Source organism: Dipodomys ordii, unplaced genomic scaffold (assembly GCF_000151885.1).
Source record: "Dipodomys ordii isolate 6190 unplaced genomic scaffold, Dord_2.0 Scaffold39, whole genome shotgun sequence".
Taxonomy (NCBI): domain Eukaryota; kingdom Metazoa; phylum Chordata; class Mammalia; order Rodentia; family Heteromyidae; genus Dipodomys; species Dipodomys ordii.
The window spans coordinates 354,542-370,440 of record NW_012267255.1 but is presented as its reverse complement, the minus strand read 5'-3'; the positions used below and the strand labels follow the sequence as shown (position 1 = coordinate 370,440).

Below are 15,899 nucleotides of genomic sequence, written 5' to 3'. Positions count from 1 at the left end.
GCGGAGACGACCGGAGGCCCGGGAGCGGATCCGCGGGACCCGACGCCCGCCACCGAGACGCGGCCTGACGTGTCCCGCCCGCTCCCGCGCCGCCGGGAAGTTAGCCTCCCCCCCCCTCACCCCCCATCCCGGGCAGAAAGCGCGCCTACTTGCACACAATATGTGGAAGGAAGGTTCTGGTAATTACTTAGTTGAGGGGGGGGGGGTAGTAACTGGGGTCTGGTCCGCCGGAGCCTTTTTAAAGCACTCTTCGAGCCACTTCCGGCTCCTCGGGACTGGATTTTTCTTTTCCTCCCTAAATCAAAGCCGCTTTCGGGAACGATCGCGTTCACGTGCTCCGGGAAGGGACTTCACCCTTCCTCTGGGCGGGATTTTGGGTGTCAGCCTGCCAGTCCAGCCGCCTCGCTCCTCAAAATGGCCTCGGGCTCTTGATGCTCGTGGTTTCCATTTGAGTCTGCCTCCGGGTTCACAATCGTGAAGTGCTCAGCCCTCTCTGTGCTCTGGAGGCGCGGACTGCGGGACCCCCACCCCCACCCCCACCCCGGACGGACTACTGTAAGGGGCGGGGGTGCACGGACTCCAGGAAACTCAAGTTTGAACTTTTGTCTTTTTACGTAGTCAGTAGATGTGTTCGTAATTTTGAAATGATAGGGACCTGTTTGTAAATTAAAATTAAACACTTTCCTTATGACACTGCATTTTATGCTAGGCATTTTAAACTAGTATTAAGCAAATGGTACTAAGAAACCATTTTTATTATATTAGAAGTCTTCTTTTCCCTTCAGTTAATTGAAGCACTAGTTTTCCCTTCAGTTAATTCAAGCATTACTGAGTCAAAATTCATTTTCCAAAATCTGCAGTGATGTAACATCACCCTTTTCTAATGGGTAACACATTAGAGAAATGTACCTGTGCTTGACTAGTCAGTCTTGGTAGATTCATTTTGTGCCACACTGTAGATACAGGAAACTACATGTATGAGTTATTTGTAGGATTCTATGATACTGTGAAGGAACCAAATACAAATGAACAAAAGTACTGGATTACTTTATTAGAAAGTAAAGAAAATACATTGATTCATCCTCTTACACTGTAAACATTTGTGATGTTTTGGGTCAGGCACTGTACTGGGTACCAGGGAAGTAAGAGTGTCAACTTGCTATGGTAGTGACAGTTGTGCACAGTTGTGCAAGCAGAATGAGAGAGATTGGCTAATAGAGAAAATAATGTACAAACACTTGAGGATTGTTGGAATGACCAGAACCTATGAGTGGAGTTACTGGAGCAAAGCGGTGAATGGGGAAGAGGAGAAAGGGAAATGAAGTGAGAAAAGGTACAGCTGGGTCTAAATACTAAAAAACTTGAGTTGCTAGAAAGGCTCGATTGTGATAATAGACAACCCACTTATATTTGTAGTGTTTATCTACAGTAACCACCTTAAAGGTACTCATCATTGGTCAAATTGAATTGTAAGTGAAAGATTCACATATACAGATAGAATTAAATATTCTTGGAAGATATTTGATAAAGTTTTACATTGGAAATAACTATGGAAACCAGGCACTGGTGGCTCACTCCTGTAATCCTAGTAGCTATTCAAGAGGCTGAAATCCAAGGATTGCCCTTCAAATCCTGCCCGGGAAGGAAAGTCTGCAAGACTCTTTCCCCCCAGTAAACCACCAGAAAACCGGAAGTGGCTCTGTGACTCAAGTGGTTAAACCTTGAGCTGAAGAGCTGAGGGCCAGCACTGAGGCCCAGAGTTCAAGCCGAGTGACCGACTTAAAAAAGAAGGAAAGTTAACTATGGAATTCATATACAAATTCAAGTCCTAAAAGACTCTCTGGTTTTTTGGTACTCTGGCCTTAAGTACTTTTCAAAAACATCAGTGCTGCTTAATTCTGGGCAGGGCATTTAAGTTAATTTTGGACTACCATTTAAGTAGTCCAATAGATATTTGAGACCTAAGGGTAGAAAAGCAGTGTTTTGGGGTATTAGTACACCTCTCAGAAAAGAAGGTCGAAATAGACACTCAAGGATATAAATAGACGATTAATTGAGAAAGCCCTTGAATATATGCTTACCCTGCCCAGTTTCCTTGTTAATAGTAAAACGCGAGGCAATTGGGTTAGTTCACATCAGGATCCCCTAGAGGGAATTTCAGTAACCAAAGGTTTGATTTTTTTTTTTTAATTTGGGTAACTTTCCACTAATTGTACCCTACTTAAAGCTGGGATTGGTTTGTTTCTTTTTGCTTGGAGGAACCTAGGGGGTTTTAACCCAGGGCTTTGGCACTGTACACTTAAGCCACACCCCCAACCCTGAGGCTTTGTTCTCCAGTGCAAGGGATTACTTTCTAGTTGCCCAGATTTCTGCTAGTATCTTCAGGACATTACTTACAGAATTGCAACTAAGCCTTTTTGTTTGTGTGTGGGTCAGTTGTGGAGCTTGAACTGTGGGCCTGGGCACTGTCCCTCAGCTCTTCAGCTCAAAGCTAGCACTCTACCACTTGAGCCACAGTGCCATTTTTGGTTTTCTGAGTGTTTTATTAGAGATGAGACTCATGGACTTTCTTGCCTGGGCCAGCTTTTGAACTGCCATCCTCAGATCTTACCATCTGAGTAGCCAAAATTACAGGCGAGGCAAGACCCACCAGTGCCCAGCTTAAGCTGTATCTTAACATTTTAAAAAATAATTTGTTTTGAAGTAATTTTAGAATACATTTTCTTTTTGTTTGTCTTGGCTTTAACTCAAGACCTGGGGGCTGTCTCTGAGCTTGTATCTCCAATAAACCACTCAGAAAACTGGATGTGGCACTGTGGCTCAAGTGGTAGACTGTTAGCCTTAAGCTGAAGAGGTGAGGGACAGCCCCCAGGCCCAGAGTACAAGCCCATGACTGACAAAAAAAATGCCAATTTGAACTGACCTCATTTCAAGTATTCTAACTACATGTGAGTAGAATGTTGGAAAATCTTTTGAAGAGTCATGGGAGAAGACAGTGGAGAAGATAGGATTGGGATTTAGTTTCCTCAAAACTAGCTGCTCTTCTAAAGATTCTTAGCAGGTTCCTTCGCCCCCCTCTCCCCACCCCCTTTGCCTAGAATTCATTTTGATAAGTATTATTTTATATGATCAGAGGCATTACACCCTTGTGTGTTTTTTGATGAGGGGTTTAATTCCCAGTCACAGTAATTAATTACTTTAAGTATTAGTGGTCATAAAAATTAAGTTGTAGTTTCAGTGAGCGTTATTTAGCATATGTACATATTAGGTAAAAAATGAGAATTTTGTATCAACAAGTATATAGAAGTTTGATTTATTTTTAATGATACTATACTTTTTTCCCCAAGATTGCTGCAAAAATTGGGGGTGATGCTGGTACATCATTAAATTCAAATGACTATGGCTATGGAGGACAAAAAAGACCTTTAGAAGATGGAGGTAAGTTATAGACATATTTAGTTGAAATATTTTTAGTGTATTCAGTTGGGCATTACTTTTACTATAAGATACCTAAAATTGTAAGGTTTATATTAACCTCAAAAAGAAAAGAGAAAACTGGGAGACCTAGACAAGGTAGGTACAATTTAATTTGAATGAGCAATCAAGTTTTATCTAAATAGCTATTAATTTTACCTCTCTTGGGATTGTAACAGTTTGACAGGTTGCACAGACTGATTATTCAATACTACTGAAAACAAATTTTAAGTGGTTTAGGAAACACTTCACTGGTTTTGCACATACCTGAATGGATATGTGCTATGCTTTCATTATCTTGCCATTTCAGATTTCAGTTAATATAGAAAGGATAAAGTGCTAGTCTGCTAGTGTATGCTATTTCTTTGTCTTGTTTCTTTTAGAGCTTTGTTTTGTTTTCAAGTGTAACTTGATGTGGACTAAAACATTGGATTTATAGTGCTTTGTATTTGAAAAAGCATTGGTTGAAGTTTCTCAAGTTACAAATATGCATTTTTTTATTTTAGGTGGGTTTTTTTTTGGTAAGTGTCTTTCATATTTATAGTGAGGTTTTTAATAAAATGAGCTAATGATGCTTCAGATGTTGTATGTAATGTATTCTTTTTATTTTATGTGTAGATGGCTCTTGGACAAGTCCGAGCAGTACAACACACTGGGAGGGAATGCCCTCTCCTTTTAAAGGCAGGAATTTTTATTTATTACCTGTGTTTAATATGTAAACATGAAATAAACCAGTGAATTCTTAAAAGGACACAATGATCTTTTTGGATTATGTGTCTGGATTTTTACTGCATAACAATTGTGTATTTGCCATTTACGTTTGCGGTGGGGAGGAGAATAATAGTACTTTCCAGGTATAGTCTATTGAAAGTGGTGCGTGGTAGTCATCTGTAGTGGATTTATATATGAAGGTAGGTCATACAGTTTGCCTTTGAATTCTTCTAAAGTTGAATGTAGTGAAATGTAATAGAACAGTTTCGATTCAGACTTCCTTATAATTTTTTTTTCTTTTTTGGGGGGTAGTTTTATGTTCATAGTCACATGTAATCAACTTTTTTGGCGCCAGGGGGGCTTTGAACTCTTGGCCTGGGCACTGTCCCTGAGTTCTTCAGCTCGAGGTGAACACTCTACCACTTGATGCAGAGTTTCACGGACCTTCCTGCCCAGGCTAGCTTTGAACCAAAATCCTATGATCTCAGCTTTCTGAGTAGCTAGGTTTACAGGTGTGAGCTACCACTGCCCAGATTGTAATCAACTTGTAACGTATGAGATTTACACAATTTGGTCTTCTTCTCCCCCACCCCAATCTTGAGTACCTACAATAGAAGCATCATTAGCCTTTAGCAAGTGATATTTTGCTAGTAATGGAGCTAAATACTTTGTATCATTCTAAAGTGCTTAACAAACATGGTCAATAATTTAACAAAAATCAAAACTTAAATGTCTGTGCATCTCTTAACTTGGATAGAATGAATGGGTTGAATTTTGGCAATTTTTTTTTAGTTCAAGTAATAAGCCATTCTGTTGCATATTTTAATGTTTATAATGATATTTTTGCTTGAGGGAGGAAGCCTTATAGTTAACTGCAAAAGAAAATTAAAAGTTGCTTAATTTTGCAGATCAACCAGATGCTAAGAAAGTTGCCCCTCAAAATGACTGTAAGTATTATTTTAAACTGTTGTTGTATTCCTATTTTTGGTGGACAGTTTAGTTGATAGATGTTATAAATTTATACCTTTCATAATAAATAATGCATTCATCTCTTTAAAAAATTATTTATGTCTACATATACATTGTAAACCTTGATTCCTGAGTTACTATACATTTTATTTAGGTACTCTTAATTTTTAGTCTACGCTTGTACTACCTAAAGAAAGCGTTTTATACCATTGCAATACATTTGCCCTTTCACTGACTTTCTTGTTATTGTCAGTAATGATTTGAATAGTCTGTATTAAATTTCATTCTCTGATTGTGTTGTCTGGATTAGGGAAAGATATTTAGACAGTTTGATGTGGTTGTGTTTAATTAATATTTTGGATTCTTGTTTTAATTTTTTGGTAGCTTTTGGAACACAGATGCCACCAATGCATCAACAGCAAAGGTACAGTCAAATGCTTTTTTAATGTTTTGTGGGGTTTTTTTGCAAGCCTTAATTGAACTGTATATATTAACTAAGTGTGTAGTGATTATAGGCATGTCTGCATGTTTTTATATATGGGGTTTCACCTAAAAAAATAAGGATATTTGCCAGGTGCCAGTGGTTCACATTTGTAATCCTAGCTGTTCGGAGGCTAAGATCTGAGGGTTGTAGTTCAAAGCCAGCCCATCCAGGAAAGTACTTGAGACTACTTAACCATCAAAAAACCAGAAGTGAAGCTATGTCTCAAGTGGTAGAGTGCTAACCTTGAGCACAAAAGTTCAGGAACAGCACCCAGGCCAAGTTCAAGCCCCAGAACTGGCACCAAAAAAAGGAAATTTAAGGTACTCTTAAATTTGGAAAAATAAGTAGATTAGCCATGTTTTAGAGGAAATAAGGTGAATTATAATAACTTAAAGTGGCATGTTTTGAACTCTTAACTCCTTTGCTTCATGTCTTGAAACTGTTCCGTTTGTCTATTCAGTTGATATGTGTTGTGCCTTATTTACAAATTTTTTTGGTGTTTGTCCTGGGGCCTTTAACTCAGGGCCCTGGGTGCTGTCTTGAGCTTTTCTGCTCAAAGCTAGCACTACCACTTGAGCCACAGCTCTACTTCCTGCTTTTTGTTAATTATTTGGATATGAGTCTCATGGACTTTGCTACTCAGGCTGACTTCAAATCACAATCCTCAGGTCTCAACTTCCTGAGTAGCTAGGTATAAGCTACCAACCAGTGCCTTAGCTTAACTAGGTATGAGGACATACTTTGGTCATGAGTATGTGCCTAGAGCTTTAGTTTACCCTATTAGGACATTAAACTTGCATTTATTTATAAAAACATACACATATGTACCATATCTTTTTAAGAAAAAGATGTTTCTGTAATTTCTTAGCAGATCTGTAATGACAGAAGAATACAAAGTTCCAGATGGAATGGTTGGATTTAGTAAGTGACCTAATTTTAAATTTTAAAAGACATAAAGCATACTTGTAAGCTTTCAGTAAATAATTTTCTTCTTCTTTTTTAACTAGTAATTGGCAGAGGAGGTGAACAGATCTCACGCATACAGCAAGAATCTGGATGCAAAATACAGATAGCTCCTGGTAACACTTCTTGGGCGTCTCCCTTCCTTTATTTTGTTTTGTAGTGTTAAGAGCTCAAACCCAGTCTTGTGTATAAAGGCATACTCTGCTAAGATACACCCTTATACTTCTCTTGATGTTTTCAGTGATTAGAAAACTTGCTTGTTTTTATTCCTACTGATGATATACTGTGGGTTAATTTTTTTCTTGGCCTGAAATTTTCTTTTTAATTGCAGACAGTGGTGGCCTACCAGAAAGGTCTTGTATGTTAACTGGAACACCTGAATCTGTCCAGTAAGTATGAAAATGTTAAAAGTTTAAAAGTTCAAATTTATAAGTATAAAAACAATATAAAACTTTTGAACATTGTCCTGTGTGTTCTTTTTATTGATACATTGCCTCCTTTTATTCAAGACCAGCTCTTTACTATTTGAATAGAATAATATCCTGTAATTAAGCTAACTTTATCCTGCATTGCTAGTTTTTTTTCTTTTTTGGGGGGGGGTGTCCGGTCATGGGGCCTGAACTCTTGCCTTGGGTGCTGTCCCTCAGCTCTTCAGCACAAGGCTAGCACTCTACCACTTGAGCCACAGCGCCACTTCCCGCGTTTTTTTTTTCCTGCTTATGTGGTGCTGAGGAATTGAACCCAGGGCCTTAAGCATGCAAGGCGAGCTTTCTACCACTGAGCCAACTTCCCAGCCCTGCATTGCTAGTTTTCTTTTCTAGTAGCAAAACAAAAAATCATCTTGAATTCTAAAATCTGTTTGCCAAAAAAAAATTCTTAAGAGAGGTTTGTATTTACCAAACTATCTGCCTGTTTTTTGTTTTTGTTTTTTTGTCTTAAACTCTCACCAATCAAGTGTTTATTCTAATCATTCCATTGAAATTTCTAAGGTCCCAGACTTCAAGCCACACCTTTCATTTACTATCGGCATTGACCCTCGGGACAGGCCATTCTTAATAATTGGATAAGGGGCACCTACGTTTTGGCTGCTCTTAGCTGCCATTTAGTAAGCAGATTTATATACTATAAGTTTTGCTTTTATTTTACTTTTTATTTATGTTCTGCTGGTCCTGGGGCTTAAACTCAGGGCCTAAGTACTACCTTAAACCTCTTTGTGCTCAAGGGTTTCACTGTACTACTTGAGTCCGTAGATCCCGGTCTGGCTTTTTCTACTTTTTTTTTTTACAGACTTTTCTGCCCTAGCTGGTTTCAAACCATAGTCCTCAGATCTTAGCCTCCTGAGTAGCTAGGTTTAGGTTTATTGGCATGAGCCTCAGGTACCTGCCTGTTTGCTCTTAAATTTTTTATCTTGAATTTTTTCCATAAATTACAAACTTACATGTTTGGTGATTGCCTAGTATCACCAAACTATATTTTTAATGTGTGGGGAAGGAGGTATTTTGTTGAGGATCAACAAGAGTGCATTCTACCACTGAGTTCTAGTCCCAGTCTCGGATAACATTAAAAACAGAATTCTTGCCAGATACCAGTGGCTCATAATCTATAGTCCTAGCTACTCAGGAGGCTGAGATTTGAGGATTGTGGTTCAAAATCAACTTGGGCAAGAAAGCCTGTGAGACTCTAAACTACCAAAAACCTGGAAGTATAGCAGTGGCTCAAGTGACAAAGCACTAGCCTGGAGCAGAGGAAGCTCGGGGACAGCACTCAGGCTGAGTTCAAGTCCCAGGACCAAATAAGTTTCTTCCTCATCTCCAACTTTTATTCATGTTGTCTTATAACCTTTATTTTGCCTTGAATTTTTTTCTATAACTTAGTGAATTATACATTGTTTTTAGAAATATGCTGTTACTTGTTTAATAAAGTGAAGCCAAAACATTAACCAAAATTGTAGTTTAAAACATAAATAGTCCTTGGTGGGGAGGTAATTCTATGTCTCTTGCACACTTTTAGACATGTCAAAAATTGTATTCCTAGAAAAACTCATCTCAAAGAATGAATATGGTATACTTTATTCTTGAAATTTTAACTTATTACTAGGTCAGCAAAACGATTATTGGACCAGATTGTTGAGAAAGGAAGACCAGCCCCTGGCTTTCATCATGGTGATGGACCTGGAAATGCAGTTCAAGAAATCATGATTCCAGCTAGCAAGGCAGGATTAGTTATTGGAAAAGGGGGAGAGACTATTAAACAACTTCAGGTATTGTTATATTGTGAGGTGGTTTATTTTTCCTATATTTTGAAATCAGTTTTCATCTTTCTTCTTGGTAATACTCGTGATTTTTATGATTTTTTAAGGAACGGGCTGGAGTTAAAATGGTTATGATTCAGGATGGACCTCAGAACACTGGTGCTGACAAACCGCTTAGGATTACAGGCGACCCATATAAAGTTCAAGTAAACTTCACTTTGTCCTTTATAAAGAGATTGGGAGGGTTTGGGCAAAATGTGAACAAAATGGAATATTTTCATACTTTTTTTTTTTTTTTTAACTGGGTAACTCTTTGTAATTTAGCAAGCCAAGGAAATGGTGTTAGAGTTAATTCGTGATCAAGGTGGTTTCAGAGAAGTTCGGAATGAGTACGGGTCAAGAATTGGAGGGAATGAAGGGATAGATGTAAGTAAAAATACCTAGCTGCCATCCTTTTATGTTATTCTAAATAAAACTGTTTTCTTGTTTTGAATAGATGGCCCCTCTCAAATTGTATCCCTTTTTCTTCCTACTTTAATAGGTTTTGTCTCTTACTGACACATGGCATGCATAAAGCTGTTTATACTTTTATGACTTAATGTGGTTAAATTTTCAGGAAAGGGCTTTGGTAATACTTTTACTCTAATTTTCATCAGGTCCCCATTCCAAGGTTTGCTGTTGGCATTGTAATTGGAAGAAATGGAGAGATGATCAAAAAAATACAAAATGATGCTGGTGTTCGAATTCAGTTTAAACCAGGTTAGCATATATAGTTAGTTAATCTTCTAAGTTTTGATAGCCATTAGTTTTGATACTCGTATACTTCTATTCAATTAAATCAATTCATGTCCTTGTTTTAAAGATGATGGAACAACACCTGATAGAATAGCACAAATTACAGGACCTCCAGACCGTTGCCAGCATGCTGCAGAAATTATTACAGACCTTCTTCGAAGTGTTCAGGTTTGATTTTTTTTTTTTGTTTTTCCTATTGGTATTTTTAATCAAATCTGAAAGTACAGCTTCCTTATTTTTATATTAAAGTATGCTTGATAAGTGCTTTATTATTCCTAGACAGTTTAAATTTCTATATAAGTACTTTCACTTCAGTAATTTTTATAAATGAAACTATTGTTGGGCATTGGTACCTGTACTTAGTAGACTGAGATCTGAGGACCACAGTTCAAGCCATCCCAGGCAGAAAAGTCTATGTGACTATTCTCTGCAATTAACCAGCAAAAGCCAGAACTGGAGGTATTGGTCAAGTGCTGAACAAAAGTGCTAGCTTTTACAAAAACTCTAGAGAATAGTACAGAGCCCCAAATTTAAGACCCGTGTAAGAACAAAACAAAATGGAAATCTTCACATGATTATTTTGGTCAAAGAATTTGTATCTAAATTTCTGACTCAGTGATATGAGGATTAGTGGTGGGGACCTAAATTATTATTATGAAAATAATAGTTTATACTGTTTGGTGGTTTTGTTTTTTTTTTTCCTCCCCTTTTCCTTCCTAAGGCTGGTAATCCTGGTGGACCTGGACCTGGTGGTCGAGGAAGAGGTAGAGGTCAAGGCAACTGGAATATGGGACCACCTGGTGGACTACAGGAATTTAATTTTATCGTGCCAACTGGAAAAACTGGATTAATAATAGGAAAAGGCAATGTATCTTAAATTCTTAGTTATTTAGCATATTACCTAATGTTTCTAAACACTTTCTGTTGCTATTATAATTCTTTGGAAAGTATTTTTATATTGATATGTAGCAGCTAAAGTAAATGAAGTTTCTGGCTTCTAGAGAAAGGAATCAAGAGTCACTAGTGTAAGGAACTTTTGACTCAATCATGATTTGTGTGGGCTTCAGTGGCTCACACCTATAATTGTAGCTTCTTAGGAGAATGAGGTCTGGAGGATCACAGTTAGAAGCCATCCTGGATAGAAAAATCAATAACACTGCTCAATCAATAGAGTTCAGCTAAGCAAATAAGCCTATTGAGTTCAAGTTCCTGAATTCAAACCCCAGTAACTACTCACTACCTTCTTGACCCTATTGAACAAAAAAACGACTTAAAGTTGGAGAATGAGATGTTGAATATAAACAAAATGGAAAATCCTAATAGATGGGAGGATGGCAAAACTTGATTTAATGGCTCATTCATTTAATTGTGACTGTAGGAGGGGCCAGGTGTTAGGACTTGAACTCAAGGCCTGGGCTTTGTCCTGAATTTTTTTTTTTGCTCAAGGCTAACACTCTACCACTTGAACTAGAGCTCCACTTCCAGCTCTTTGGTTGTTAGTGGGAGATAGAGTCTTATGGACTTTCCTGTCTCCACTAACTTCAAACCAAAATTCTCAGGTCTCAGCTTCCTGAGTAGCTAAAACTTCAGTGTGAGCTGCTGGTTCCCGACAACTATTTTCTTTGGAATAGTTCATATTTAAAACTTCAGGCAAATTATTGTTTTCTGATTTCAGGTGGTGAAACCATAAAAAGTATAAGTCAACAGTCTGGTGCAAGAATAGAACTTCAGAGAAATCCTCCACCTAATGCAGATCCTAATATGAAATTATTCACAATTCGTGGCACTCCACAACAAATAGACTATGCTCGTCAACTCATAGAGGAAAAGATTGGTGTGAGTATGCCTAAAACTCCTGGTTCTTAATGTCCCTGTTCCATAAATAAGGCGTTAATTGAAATTGTACTACATTGCCATGTAAAAATTTGTTTTTTAGCTTTCAGCCAGATTTTATTTATTTTGCGGGGGAGGGTCTGGTCGTGGGGCCTGAACTCTGGGTCTAGGCACTGTCCCTCAGCTCTTCAGCTCAAGGCTACCGCTCTACCACTTGAGCCACAGCGCCACTTCCAGCTTTTTTACTTTTTGCTTATGTGGTGCTGAGGAATCAAACCCAGGGCCTCGTGCATGCAAGGCAAGTGCTCTACCACTGAGCCACCTTCCCAGCCCCATCAGCCAGATTTTATATTAGCATGGTAGGGGAATATGGAAGAGAGAACCATTTCATTTTATCAGTGTAAGAAATGTGAGTTAAAGGCTTAGACTTGCCAAAAATTAGGTGTGTGCATGTGGAGATCGCATGTGGCTTGAACTTGGCCTGGGCGGTGTCCCTGAGCTAGACTTGCACCACAGTGCCACTCCCAGTTTTTGAGTAGTTAATTGGAGTTGAGTCTAATGGGAACTTTTCTGCCCAGGATGGCTTCGAACTGTGATCCTCAGAGCTCAGCCTTCTGAGTAGCTAGGATTACAGCACCCAGATAAAAAGTAGCCTTTATATTTTAAGCTAAGTGAATACACTTAGCAGCTTCTCTTTTTTTAGACTGTGGCATCAGGTGGGTAAGATGAATGAGGCCCACTCAAAACACTAGTAGCTGGTAAGACTTCATTTTTCCTGCTGCCTTTACCCATTCATAAGAGTTACCAGGTTTTTTTAACATTTAAGGATAAGGCAGATTTAGATGACTTCTGTATATTTTTTTTGCGGGGGGAGGGAAGGGTATGGGGGAGGTCCGGTCCATGGGGCCTGAACTCTGGGCCTGGGCGCTGCCCCACAGCTCTTCAGCTCAAGGCTAGCGCTCTACCACTTGAGCCACAGCGCCACTTCCAGCTTTTTTCTTTTTTGCTTATGGGGTGCTGAGGAATCAAACCCAGGGGATCATGCATGCAAGGCAAGCGCTCTACCACTGAGCCACCTTCCCAGCCCTGACCTCTATATTTTAAAAAGAAAAGATTGGTTTGCAGCTAGCCCTTCCTGTAGTTTAATCCTGTAACAATATAAAGGCTCTGTGCTGGGAAGAAGAGCTTAATTGTGCTTTTTACTTCCTGAGTTTAACGTTTCAGTCTGGCCCTTTTACTTTCCTTGAAAATAATACTTTCTGACTGTCCAACTACCCTATCCTGTTTTATCCTCTGGACTTTGTTCTACATTAATCTTTGTTTTCCCCCCAATTTTATTTGTGCGTGTGAGCACACATGTGCATGCTGATCCTAGGGCTTTGAATATCCTGGGTGCTATCCTTTAGCTTTTTTAACTCAAGGCTGGCATACTTCACTTGAGCCACACCTTCCACTTGTAGCTTTTTGGTGGTAATTGGCTAACTTTTCCTGCCTGGGCTGGCTCTCAACTGCCACTCTTGGATCTCAGCCTCCAGCAGATGTAAGCTCTGGGACACTTCATCTTCTACAGTTGCTTACAGTTCTGCAGTTCCTTGCTTCCAGATCCTATAACAAAGCCTAGGACACAGCCATTTCCATATAAGTTTGTTTGAGGTGACCTTATTTTTAAAGCCTTTCCTTTTCAAGAATCCACATTTCTTCCCCTACATTAAACTGCACTCTAAATAATTTTACCTATTTGGGGGTGCTGTGAAGAGATCTTTTGTGAAGAGATCCAGTATTCTGCCTACCAGAAGAAATGAAGGAAATTATTTTCATACTGGAGTAAAGCTACATCATTTACAAAGTTATTAAGAACCTTAATTCCATTGTTAGATTGTTTTAGTTTGTAATAAGCTTAATATCTAATATGCAAAATTGCAATAGAGACAAGTTATTAGACTCCTTAGCTTTTTTTAACATTAGATTATGGACCAAGATTATAATTGCTGAAAAACAAATACTTGTTCAAGTTGTTTACCAAGACTTAGATCATAAATGCCTTAAAAAGATGAAGACTTTCAAAAACTTTTTCTTGTCCACAAGCATTTTTCTTTAACTTTTTCCAGAAACATAGGGAGATACCTAGCAATAAAAATAATCTAATTAGAAGCTGGGAAGGTGGTAAAGTGGTAGAGTGCTTGCCTTGCATGCATGAGGCCTTGGGTTCAATTCCTCAGCACCACATAAGCAGAAAAACCCAGAAGTGGGTATAGTGCTAGCCTTCAGCTGAAGAGCTGAGGGACAGTGCCCAGGCCCACAGTTTAGGCCCCAGGACCGACCAAAAAAAAAAAAAAAAGTAATCTAATTAAGTACACAGTTATGGGTGTTAAGAGCCACCTTAATTTGAGTATATAGATGAGATGTTAGTATTACTTACACATGTGCTAGAGTTGATAGAGGGAATTGTCAATTTATTAAGGTCTTTATACCAGTCTTTGGAGTATCAAAAACCAAATCCAGTGCAGTTACCTTTACAATAGGAATTTAGACTTATGGAAATAACTGACTTGAATTTTGAAAATGAGGCAACCTTTTTGTGTATGTCTGTGTATCCTGGAGTTTGAACTTGGGGCCTGTGTGCTGTCCCTGAGCTTTTCTGCTCAAGGATAGTACACTACCACTTGAGCTACAGCTCTATTTCTGAGGTACTTTGGGTTTTTTTTGTTTGTTTTGTCTGTCATGGGTCTTGAATTCAGGAACTTGGCACTGTCATTCAATGCTTGTGCTCTTATCACTTTGAGCCACAGACACTTCCAGTTTGCTGGTGGTTTTAGCAGGTTTGGAGGTTTAATGGGCTTTGTTTTTTGCCTGCTATTAGGGTTTTAACTTAGGACATTAGGCTTCTTTGGCTGCCACTTTTCTGTCCCCATCTCACTTTAACCACAATCCTTCAGATCTTAGCGTCCTAAATACCTAGTTGTGAGCCATCAGGACCAAGCTAGATTTTGGTTATTAAATGTTATTCAATGTATGCTATCAGATGTTATTGAATGTTCCTTTACATTCTACATTAGTTTTTCGATTGTAAAAGAATCCAGTAAAACACTATTTGTAGCCCAGTGTTGGTAGCCCACACCTGTAATCCTAGCTACTCAGAAGGCTGAGATGTGAGGATTGCAGTTCAAAGCCCGCCTGGGCAGAAAATTCAGACACTCCACTATAAAAAAATAGTGCCAACGCTAGGTGCCATTGGCTCAGACTTTAATCCTAGCTAGCTACTCAGTAGACAGAGATTTTAGGATTATAAACCAGCTCAGACAAAAAAATATCCCCAAGATTACCTCTCCAATCAACCAGAAGAATACTGGCCAAAAAAAAAAAAAAAGTACCTGGCACATATGGCCTTAAAAAGTATTTTAACTTTCTTTTGTTTTTTGTTTGGTAAAAATAGGTCATGAATATTAGAAATAATTAATAGGAGCCTTTTCTTTTTTTGGTCTGTTGTGTTCTTGAACTCTGGGCTTGGGCGCTGTCCCTGTGCTCTTTAGCTCAAGGCAAGCGCTTTATCACTTGAACCACAGCACCACTTTTGGTTTTCTAGTGGTTTATTGGAAATAAGAGTCTCACGGACTTTCCTGCCTGGGCTGGCTTTGGACTGTGATCCTCAAATCTCAACCTCCTGAGTAGCTAGGATTACAGGCGTGAGCCACCAGCACCCAGCATATCTTAATTTTGAAGGGGCCAGCTATTAGTTGGAGCCTTTAAGAGACAAGTAATTGAAAGTGATTTGAATGGTCATCGAGTTTAATTTCATAGTGAAAAGGTTAACAACTAAATATAGTTTAAATATTTCCCAGAAATTGTCATGCTGTTTAGAAAGTTCTGATTGATACAAGGAAAAATGGGATAGTGCCTATTGATCTAAATAAGGTTCAAAAATAGAAAAGTTCTGAAGTAATTTTAGGTAATGATTATTATATTGCAGATGACATGCTCTATAGACAATTTACAAATATAGAAATTAAACATTCTGAGGAATATTACATTGGCCAAATTGCTGTCTGGGAGAGTAGAAATGTAGTTAACAGATAAGGACTTAGTATCTGATAAATTTTCCTTACTAACAATATAAAGCTGGGATTTGTGGCATGAGCTTGTAATCCTATCTCTAGAAACAGATGTCAGATCTCTATTGAAAGTTGGCCCAACAAAAGCAGTCCAGCCGAAGGCCCAGGTAAAAAGTCAGTCTATTCAAAATTAATGTAAACTAAAGGGGTTAGGTGTGTGACTGTATTTAGTGGAACACCAGCTTAGCAATCGCTAGGCTCTGAGTTCAAACCCAGGTGCTACAAAAGAATTGTAAAAGGACAAAAAATAGAAAAAGAGGTTAAAGGTCCAGTCCCTCTTGGCTCACACCTGTAATCCTAACTAGTCATC

The 15,899-nt window shown here is 38.6% G+C and overlaps 1 protein-coding gene across 7 annotated transcripts in view; it reads left to right on the top strand.

Moving 5' to 3' along the window:
- Fubp1 (far upstream element (FUSE) binding protein 1) overlaps positions 1-15,899 on the top strand; it is a 31,338-nt gene that overhangs the window by 403 nt on the left and 15,036 nt on the right. For 3 of the 7 annotated variants that reach the window (XM_013018280.1, XM_013018277.1, XM_013018279.1), the window contains exons 2-14: positions 3,348-3,438; positions 5,094-5,132; positions 5,539-5,578; positions 6,507-6,559; positions 6,646-6,717; positions 6,933-6,990; positions 8,699-8,861; positions 8,960-9,058; positions 9,177-9,278; positions 9,509-9,611; positions 9,715-9,815; positions 10,369-10,510; positions 11,323-11,483. In XM_013018280.1, coding sequence (XP_012873734.1) covers positions 3,348-3,438; positions 5,094-5,132; positions 5,539-5,578; positions 6,507-6,559; positions 6,646-6,717; positions 6,933-6,990; positions 8,699-8,861; positions 8,960-9,058; positions 9,177-9,278; positions 9,509-9,611; positions 9,715-9,815; positions 10,369-10,510; positions 11,323-11,483 — 1,224 coding nt within the window. Of the gene's footprint in view, positions 1-3,347; positions 3,439-4,092; positions 4,156-5,093; positions 5,133-5,538; positions 5,579-6,506; positions 6,560-6,645; positions 6,718-6,932; positions 6,991-8,698; positions 8,862-8,959; positions 9,059-9,176; positions 9,279-9,508; positions 9,612-9,714; positions 9,816-10,368; positions 10,511-11,322; positions 11,484-15,899 lie in introns of all 7 variants that reach the window. The other 4 variants (XM_013018276.1, XM_013018275.1, XM_013018278.1 and 1 more) reach the window with 2 other exon arrangements.